This window comes from Plasmodium inui, assembly GCF_000524495.1.
Source record: "Plasmodium inui San Antonio 1 unplaced genomic scaffold supercont1.43, whole genome shotgun sequence".
Taxonomy (NCBI): Eukaryota; Apicomplexa; class Aconoidasida; order Haemosporida; family Plasmodiidae; genus Plasmodium; species Plasmodium inui.
This window is the reverse complement of record NW_008481877.1, coordinates 17,161-26,991: the sequence shown is the minus strand read 5'-3', so window position 1 is coordinate 26,991 and position 9,831 is coordinate 17,161. Positions and strand designations below refer to the sequence as shown.

General features: G+C 39.1%; 2 protein-coding genes across 2 annotated transcripts; both read right to left on the bottom strand.

The window, feature by feature from the left end:
- Positions 1 to 2,535: 2,535 nt before the first annotated feature.
- C922_05180 (hypothetical protein) lies at positions 2,536 to 4,032 on the bottom strand (the record flags this gene model as incomplete). The annotated part of the gene is made up of 1 exon (XM_008820752.1): positions 2,536 to 4,032. One exon carries the CDS (start codon positions 4,030 to 4,032, stop codon positions 2,536 to 2,538), a length of 1,497 nt encoding a protein of 498 aa, XP_008818974.1.
- Positions 4,033 to 4,070: 38 nt separating this feature from the next.
- On the bottom strand, positions 4,071 to 4,371 carry C922_05179 (hypothetical protein; the record flags this gene model as incomplete). The annotated part of the gene is made up of 2 exons (XM_008820751.1): positions 4,071 to 4,236; positions 4,307 to 4,371. The coding sequence occupies 2 exons, from the start codon at positions 4,369 to 4,371 to the stop codon at positions 4,071 to 4,073; spliced, it is 231 nt and encodes a 76-aa protein (XP_008818973.1).
- Between the last annotated feature and the right edge of the window lie 5,460 nt (positions 4,372 to 9,831).

Genomic DNA, 9,831 nt, shown 5'->3' with positions numbered 1-9,831 from the left:
ATAGTTTGGAACATAAATACTGGTATATTTTTGATATGTTGAAAGAGAACAATTAATTCCACAGATTACGGCAAGGTCGCACAACAGAAGAACAATGCGTTCAGGAAATTGTAATATCTACAACCAATCAATTTAACCAGGAACGACATACTCTTGTCCTGCAAAGGCGAGGGAGTGTATGTAGCAATTAGGTCTCCAAACAAAACATACGTATGAAACAGTAAATTCCAGATAGTTTGTCTGATAAAGTTATCAAGCTTTACCAGAAGGAAACACCCGAGAATGTGATATATGAGACAACCAATAACACGTCAGGAACGGGATGCCATAAAAGAAAAACGGGAGGTGCATAACCACGAAGTGTGTGTACTTACAGATGAGGGACTACATACGGAAGTGTTCATACCACTATTCATGATGCTTCCGGATGAATGTAAGGAGCAATAGTATTCACAAAACATGAAGTTATACATGAGCGGCCACATAGGAAACTGTTTGAACGAGCAAAATATGGAACCGTCCTCAAATATAGCAGATACACACAGAAATTTCTTGGGAATTTCAAAAAGAAAAAAAAAACGCTGAGTATAAACCACAAAGATTTACATGCCTCATATAGGAAGAGGCAAACGAACAATAACACAAGGGGGCTCACCACCATGATAATGACGTAGCTTAAGCAGAACAGTTTGAGGGCTGAAATATGACACACATACCTACATGTTACATTGGAATGGTCTTCATACGAATGGGTTAAAGTGACATGACCTGAGAAAACTTTGATAAATACAGAGTACAGAGACATTCGAGGATCTCCTACCCGGAAAACAGAGGGGGCACGTCCTTCTAAAGACACGGACACGAGGTATGTGAAATAGTTAACAAATTAGGAAGATAATCAACCCCACTGTTTGGCACAATTGCAATGCGAAACACATGTCAAAGGCAGCTCACGAATTGCGATTCATCATGGGGGAAACATATCTGAACCCCGCGAAACGTTTCATCTACGATTGTATGCCCCACTCGTCTTCAATGTGGGGGTAGATAAATTTTCCGTAACATACAAGGGAGAAAAAATGTCCAAATGCTGAATTCATAATTTCCTATTTGTAATAATCCCCTTAGAAGGATCCTGAGAGTAGTCCACTTGTTTGTCCTCTTAAATACTCCTTATACATAACAGCCTAGACACATACGCAACAAGTGGGACAAGATTACTGTCCATTTGTTCTCCTTAATGATAAACATGACATATCGCATTCTGTATACCCCTGCACCTATTACATTAGGGCAGACTGTCCTATAAGACACGTAGAAACAGGAAATTTACATAAAATGCTCTCCCCCATCCGGACGCTTCGGTACGAGACAGGGCACAACCCACTGAAGACACGGCAATAGGAATCACACACTGATAAAATATCCTTAGAGAGAAAATCATGAGTTTACAGTAGAGAAAAAAACAGAGCAAGCAGATATAAGTATCACAGCATTCTCGAAGACCAGGATGTCCACTACGTACATATCAGATCAGTCTGCCGTAATGTTGTAATTACGCAGCATCCTATACTTCATTTACCAACATAAATAGAAGTTATGCTATTTTTTGGACATATCTATTGCTCCAATGAGAGAACAATTAATGTATGTTTTACTGATAGAATTGAGGGCATTCTTAGTAGGATGGAAAGAGAAGGAACTTTCTGGTTATATCATTGCGAAACGGAATCCGTCAAATTTGAGACAGAAGAGGAACATTTAGAAATATGGTATCTTAGGTACAGGCCTTTCTTTCCCTAAGTAGTAATCATCATATAACCCATCAGAGAGGATACCACCGATTTTGTCAGCATCCCTGTTTCATCCTACCAGCATATATATATATATATATTATGGTAACCCCTGCATTATATCGAAATGTTTTAAATCACAGGGTGTCCCCTTTTTTCCGATAGGACAAAGCAAAACAAGATGATAAAACAACAACTCCTCTAAGTCCGAAATCCAACATGTTCTGGTTCTCTATGGGTCACTTCCTAGGTACCACTCCTTAGAAGGAATGGACTTCCCAACACAGACCACGTCAAAGGAGGTTCATTCGATAGACTTACTCATAGATCAATTCTTTCTTGTCTAAGACGCTTCCTCCTTTATAATTATGCTCTTAGAATGTTTCTATTGACTATCCCACTTGGGTCAATTTAAGTCCTCTAACAACCATACATGGGTGGAATCACTAATAATGGAAGGACAAATAGACTAATAAAACGGAAGAGGATACACATTCTAACACAATGTAGACTAAATATGGACCCAGTTGAACACATAACATATTCTTTGGGGGATAACTAACATATGGAAGGAAGGTTATCTTAGGTTGGACATAACCCCTTAGTGCACCCAGTTGCAGACTTAGGTGGGGGTTCAAGGTTGTAGATGACGGTTTCAAGTTATTTACGGGAGAAGGTTATGATAGTATAGATCATTTCCCAACCCTAAACCTTAATCCTGAGCGGAAACCTGAACCGTATTCTACGCCGAAACAGGAACGACCGAAATATTGATTCTGTCCCTCCGCGATCTAGCCCTCTTTCCTCCTCTGTAAATCCGAAATATTCCATAGGCGCTGGCCAATCCCAGTAATATAACTGCTACGACACCAGCCACTGCTCCCCCCACTAGGGGAGGGATACCGGCACCTTCCTGTCCTGCCGGTTTAAGAATCCTAGAGACGTCCCCGTGTCCACTTGAGGTTCCTGAATCGGAGTTTAGAGTATTAGGCCGCCCGAGGTCTGCCTTTTGGGGAGGCCCCCCGTGTCCCGGATCGCCGGAGTCTTCATTTTTCGAAGGAACATTTTCTGGCCGGGATGATTCGTCCGCATTCATCTGATGTTGTTCGACTCTTCCTGGGTGTTGGAAGGAAGCTGATTTACCCCCCCCAACTTGAGAGCCGGCAATAGTCTTAGGCAGATCATCAGCCTGCGGTGGGGGGTTCTGTTCCGTGGAGCCCCTGTCGCTTTGGGTAGCAGTGGGAAAGGGTGACTCAATCTGTGCTGACGATGTTAGATTGGGTGCTTCTACTCTTGCGTCCGACCCTTGCTCACTGTTTCCTTGGTGGGGTTCACTACCCTGCGAGACTAGTGTTTCTGCCTGTATTGGGGCCATTCTTAAATCATTTATATTCCAATCTCGCTTGGATGACTTACCACACTTCATTACCCGCCCGATAACTTCACAATACCACTCTCCCTGGTCTATTCCTTCAGTTAAACTAGTATTAACCCATCGAGCTATGCTATAAGGCCCACACTTGGTACAAAGACTAGCCAAACTTCTATATACTGTTAATACTAAACTCATACCTGCAGTTTTACATCCTTCAGAATCTTCCTGGTGTTTACATTCATATTTTTTTTCCCGCGATAGTTTTTGGGGATTCCCCAACCATCTTTTCCACTTATCTTTATCTACCATTAAAGCCTGGTCCAGTTGGCCACATAAGTGTCCCCTCCCAGGATATCTCACCTCCTCCTCCGTCCTTGAACTTGTCAACCCTGTTAAGATGCATACTATTGTCATCAGAAGTTTTTGACCGACCTCACTTTTGTCCCATGGCTTCTCTAGACTACTGTCTGGTTGTAAGATTGTGTACCACTCCCCGTTGCCCCATAACCGGCTGGTGCTGTGCTCGTCCACATCTGCTATCATATCGGTTTGGATCTGATTCATTATTGTATGGAGCACTTGACCCCAGTTGAAGGGTTTTCTATCACTATCCTTTATGCCGGTGCCCACATCTGGGTTGAAATTCTCTGGCCATTTGGAAGTAACGGTTTGTAATATTTTTTCCTTCAACCATTCACTCAGACCATCCCATCTGCTTGTTCCTTTCTTGATTAATTCCGGATAACAATATCGGGGTCTTGAATTCTTCTGACAGCTATTTCCCGGAGAGGGGGTATAGCCCCAGTTATCTTTTTCCTTTCCCCAATCATTCAATTGCCAATTTTCATTCTTAGCCTGTGTCATCCCTATAATTTTCTCCCCTGCACCTTCCTTGTAGACCTTTAACTTTGTTCAGAGGATCTCTGGTCAATCCCTTCCCATGGAATGCTTTCGAATTCTCCCGTATTTCGCCTGGCTTTTGTAATCTCTCTTTTTTGTCCGTTATTTACGATTCTTGTCCCTTTGCCTATTTCGTTGGAACCCTTTGGGTTATGTTTAATCCCTTCTCTGGGGGGGATTACTGACTTTTCGGGAGGGAAATTTTCTCACTATTTATTTTTACTCAGATTTATCTTACCGGTTCCTCCTATTTCGGCTGTTGATTGTTGCGAGTTTGTTGGCTTCTTTGTTTTCGTTATTCATTCCTTCAATACCCCGCGGTTTGGGTTGGGGGGTTTAGCCGGAAACAAATTATTTGGCCTTTTGGCCTCTGTAGTTATGGTATGAGTGGGGGCGGGATTTTTTAAGGTATTTTTGGTGTATACTGTGGAAGGGGGGCAGCCATTGCGTATCTGTCAGGGTTCGGGCCATCCTATTGTGGTGGGATATGAACTGGATTGAGAGTTGTCGTCATTCAGTTTTTTGAGGGAGAGTTGTTGCTTAGTGATTTGTTTTTGGCAGGGTACTCACTTTATTATTACTTAAGGCTTATTAGAAGGAGGGAGTTTATTTGCATTTGGGGCTTCGTTAATGGTTGCGTCCATCTTTTCTTGTTGTTAGTTGATTATCCTTCATATACCCGAATCTTACCTGTAGTCCCGGGGGGGGGGACTCATATTTCGTCGATACTGCTCATTAGGCTAAGTAGTTTCTCTTACAGGCTTGGGAATTGTTCTGCTTCTGGATTCCTGTTATTTTATCTCACCTTAATCACCTTCTCGACGCATTCATTTTCTCCGTTGTGAGGAATACACGCTCCTATGACGGCACGTGTCATTCTTAGTGAGTAGTGCGCTCTTTTCTGCTACGTCTGGGCTGTTCCCTTCCTGAACCTTCTCCATATCATCTTGGTTGATATAGTCCATTTCAATGGCTACCCTTAAGAGGGTAGATAGCCCCGGTGTCTGGATAAGTATTAGTGAGAATGCTTGCTTAATTCCGCGGGATTTTGTCATAGGGTAGGCTAATCCACACTTAGATAAGGTTCCGTGGATAGTAGACTCTTTTTTCTCTATGTATGTAAGGGTAGGTTGTCACTTCTTCCTTGACGTGTTCTTTGTTTGTACACTTCCTTAGTCTCATCCTCTTATTAAATAGATCGCGCTTCTCCTTTGGGATTCTTGCCTGCTAGAGTCTCGCTCGTGGGGGTTCTGATTTTCCACCTGGTCCGATTTAATGGGGGAATGGGGAAATTCTGGGTTTGATCCATCAATACATTTGCTGATTGGGACGTGTTAATCACCCTGAACGACAAATGTTCATTACTGGCACGTACTGACCCTAATCTGCTGCTTCGCCCACTTTTTCGATTCTATGATAGTAATTTTCTTGTGTGGGTCTGGTTTTTTAGGGGTTTCTATTCATCTTTCGTCGTTATCCCCCCTCCATATCATTATGTTCATTTTTTCTACTGTTGTTGTAGGGTGTCCCTCCCTCTTAAAGGAATGCTTATTAGCTTGGTTTCTCTTCGTCTCCTTCTATCATCGTTCACTTGGAAGTCGCCTTTGGATTTGAAGTTGTTCGGATGGTTTGCTTTTACTTTGGATCTCATTATCCGGGGTATTCGTGTAATTCCCGATAGACTTGTTTTAAATTCCTCTTCTTTATATATGCTCCCCTGTTGTTTATTAGGGATATTTTCAACCTGCAGTTATGTTGCCGCTAGGGAGAGTTTTTCATTGGCTTAGTTATTTCTTCTCTTCCTGTTAATCTTGACATCAAAAGGACTTTATTTTTCAGATACTACTTACAGACTGGGAATTAGTCCTCTACTTCTTGATGGATTTCTCCTGCTAAGAACTTCTTCTCACGAAATACCTTCTGCTTAGTCTTTCTTTAGGAATATCTGTCCTTATTTGGGTTTCTTATTTGATATGTAGTACTTCCCTCCCGTTCTTTTTGGTTTTCCTCAACCATTATGCCTGCACTGGACTTCTGGGTTTGGAGGTGATACCTTCAATCATTTTCTTTCTCCTACTGTGGTGCCCTTCTTTCTATATATATCTTCCAATAATATCTAATTTGTGATTATTCCTTATCTGCTCCCATGCATCCTATCTCCTTCAGTAATTCTCTTTATTGTTTCAGGCACCTAGACGTTCGTATCTTTATTGTTATTATTCTTAATAATATAATTTGTCCTCTTAGCTTCCATTATATAGTTGTGACTTGTTTATATCAATCTTTCGTAAGTCAGGTTCACTTGGGGGAATTCATATAACAGTGGATGTTCCTCAGTATTCTCCAATACTTGCGCCCATTTGTCAGACGACCTCTCATAGACATATCTTAGAGAGTCCTTTAAGACGATAAACTCTTGTCTCAATGTCTCTTTCTGTTAGGCAGGTAGAAAGGGAGTAAACTGCACATTGAACCATTTCGGTACAGCCTATTGATAAATCCTAATCCTTAGCTGCTTAATTTAAGCTACAATAGATATACGATAGGCTCCATAATTTTTAGGACAAAGTTGTTATCAAATTTGATTTATCCTTTCACAATGAATACTTGCTTAGTTATATTATAGGATACAATGAGACAGAATACTCTAAGGTCATTATAGCTACCTTCTCTATGGCCTCCTATATTTCCCACAGAAATTCCGCTTCTTCGTTTGTTGGACAAGATAACTATTATAATATCTGCTATAGTTCAACAGAAATCTAAAGAAACTTATTTAAAACTCTTATATAACTGTAGGTATAAAATCACAAGAAGCCATTATAGGATATTACATCTTAGTGCAGCGAATACAATAAACCCTTTTAATTTCTGTTGTTTCCTATTCTTCCTGACTCTTTTAGTATTCAGTGTGACTTATATTACTTTGGTCTGGATAGACTATTATAAATATTCATATATTTCCTATATTATTTTAGCTTTCATCATATTTTTCTCATCCGCCTTTTACTGCCTTTATACTTCCTCTGTAATCTACGATCATTATTTTATCCTTCTCCTTATAATGTTCTTAGTCTATACACATTTAGAACGCACCTTCATTTACTGACTCAGATCCCTTATATGTATTACTCCTTTGAAATTTATTCGTTATCAACTATTTAACATATTTCCTTCATGTCATGATTTCGTGCACAATGTTGCACTGTCCAAATGACCCCTTGTCATTCGTTTTTTATCCTTGTAATAGCATATATTTCATCTGATCCATATATACTCAGCGACTATTGCTCGAGTTACACTTCGTTACCTTTTAGGTCACGCCGTGTGCTACACACTAATATATAATGGCTTCCTACAGATCAGTTTACGGGTATACCATATTATCCTTAATGAGGTGTAATTAGTTGGATTCATATGGCTATTTCTCTTTATTCAGTTTATTACTTCATCAGGAAGTGGAACTTTCTCTTACTACTATATAATCTATGCATTAATATATACGACTATTACATCCATATCCGAATACCATCTGTATTTTCTAATCCTGCTTCTTTCACTATCTATATTACTCTAGAAAATAGGATATCCACGTGAATGAATTTTATTCCTTTATAAAAAAGAATTATGCAATCGATTATTTAATTATTACTTATACAGTGATTTTTTCCACGTTTCATACCTTCTTTCTCATTCCAATGAATCATCCATTCCTGCACAACCCTCGAGGCAAATCTACTCAATCCTCTATTTGTGCAATAGGGTGCGCGTAAGTTTAGTTTAGCATTCATTCCTGCATACTTGTTTTTGTAATTCTACTGCTAAATTTCCGGTCTTATAACATAGGGGGTAACTGGATTCATCCATGTCTTCCGTAAAGAGATTGGGATAACTGCCTTTACTTACACACCTGCAGAGACCATTTTTGTAACAACAGGTAACCATGATGCTTTGCACCTCTCCCTTCTTAATGGTATTGTCTTATTTATTTTTCTTATCCTAGTACTTGTAACCGTACTATATGCTGCCCCTACTCTGAATACTCTGTGTAACAGTATCTGACTATTCATTATACCATAGTCCTTAGTTCAAGACTATAGAAGGATTAATCCTTTTGAATTTGGGTTGCTACTCAGGCAGTTTCTTTTCCAAAGCATTTTTGACCTTTAAAAAATACACACAGAAAAATCACGACGTTACTATAGAAGAACACAGAGCAAGAAAAAAAAAACTACGAAGCCACAAGAAAAATAACCTAAAAATCAGTGACAGAAGCATTTGAATAGGATTTCATTGTAAACTCTACCCAATGGACAAAATTAATATTACATTCTAAAAAGGCGCATTGCTACGGCGTATAACACGTGTTCGGGGACATCAAGGTATCCCAACCGGTTTATCGCTATTTCTCAGAATATAGATAATTTTGGTATGTACTTAATGATAATTCTATAATCCTCACGTGTATATGTACATAAATTCACATATGCATATATATACTCCTGTGATCACCATGTATAGATGAAAATGCCGAAGAAGCAAGGTTATATACAATATGCAGTAAGCCCCCTTCCCGGACTATTTCCCGAATTTGTCCATTGGCCTCCTGTTGCATCATAATGCAATGGAGAAATATCTAATGATTTTTAATATAGAGAAGATTTTCACTATATATTGATGCATTCCTATCTTCAAATATAATGAATACAAACATCCTTGATAAAGAAAGCATATGAAAAATTTATTTATGGGAGAAAAACATCCCTGGAATGTTTTCCATGAAGGCTTCGGTTCCTTGTCTTTCTCTTTGAACGATGTAAAAAAATTAACCGCACTTACAAAACAAACATTGCAGGATATTTGAACCTGCAGCGCAAAATGGAACACATCTAAAATATTGAATTCTTCACTTAGTCTTTGTTTCTTTCGGTATTGATCCGGCTATGTGTCTTTTATTTCTTTCTTGGCCGCCTGTTTCTATTTATCACCCATTGCAATAGTTATTGATGTCCCTTATACGCCCCTATTCCATAAGACTGTTAAATTATTTATATTCATGAACATATAATTGTTACATTAGAATAAACATGTGGTATCATCCGATGCATATCCCATATTCCTTCTAGTCCTGTATGTCCTTATTAAGACGCTTTCTATAATCTTCTAACGATTTAGCAATTATAGCAGTAAAATAGAATAAACATCCTGAACATCCTTTATTTTTGCAGAATATGATTAAATATATGTTAGGTGACTGTTTTTACGCGCAATTATAAGTTCCAGTTGTTTCATATTCCTGCCATTAGCATAAATTTATAATTTCACTGCTATACTGTTTCATTTTCTAACTAAAATGTCCCCCATAGAATCCACCCTAATTCGGGTACTCACATAGAAGCCAGAATAGACCTCTTATTTATTGTTATGTAACAAGCAGTTATAGTTCACACGCAGAGGGGGTATGCCTGTCTCCTCTTTCCGTCCATGTTTGCGCTCCCTACGTGAATCTAAACCCAATCATATCCACCTGTTTCTCATTCCCCGTCGTCCTTTCTTTATTCCACAGTAGAACTAAGTAATTATTGGATGAAATCTTAGGCTTCCTATATATAATTCGTGTAGGCTCCCTTGCAATAACTTAATCTAGGACATATAATCGATATAAAAATTGTAGCGCCCTAAGGGAATGAATGTACTCACACGCTATTCTCCTCAATTCTACGTGTTGATATTTGTCATGGTACCATTCCATGACATATGATT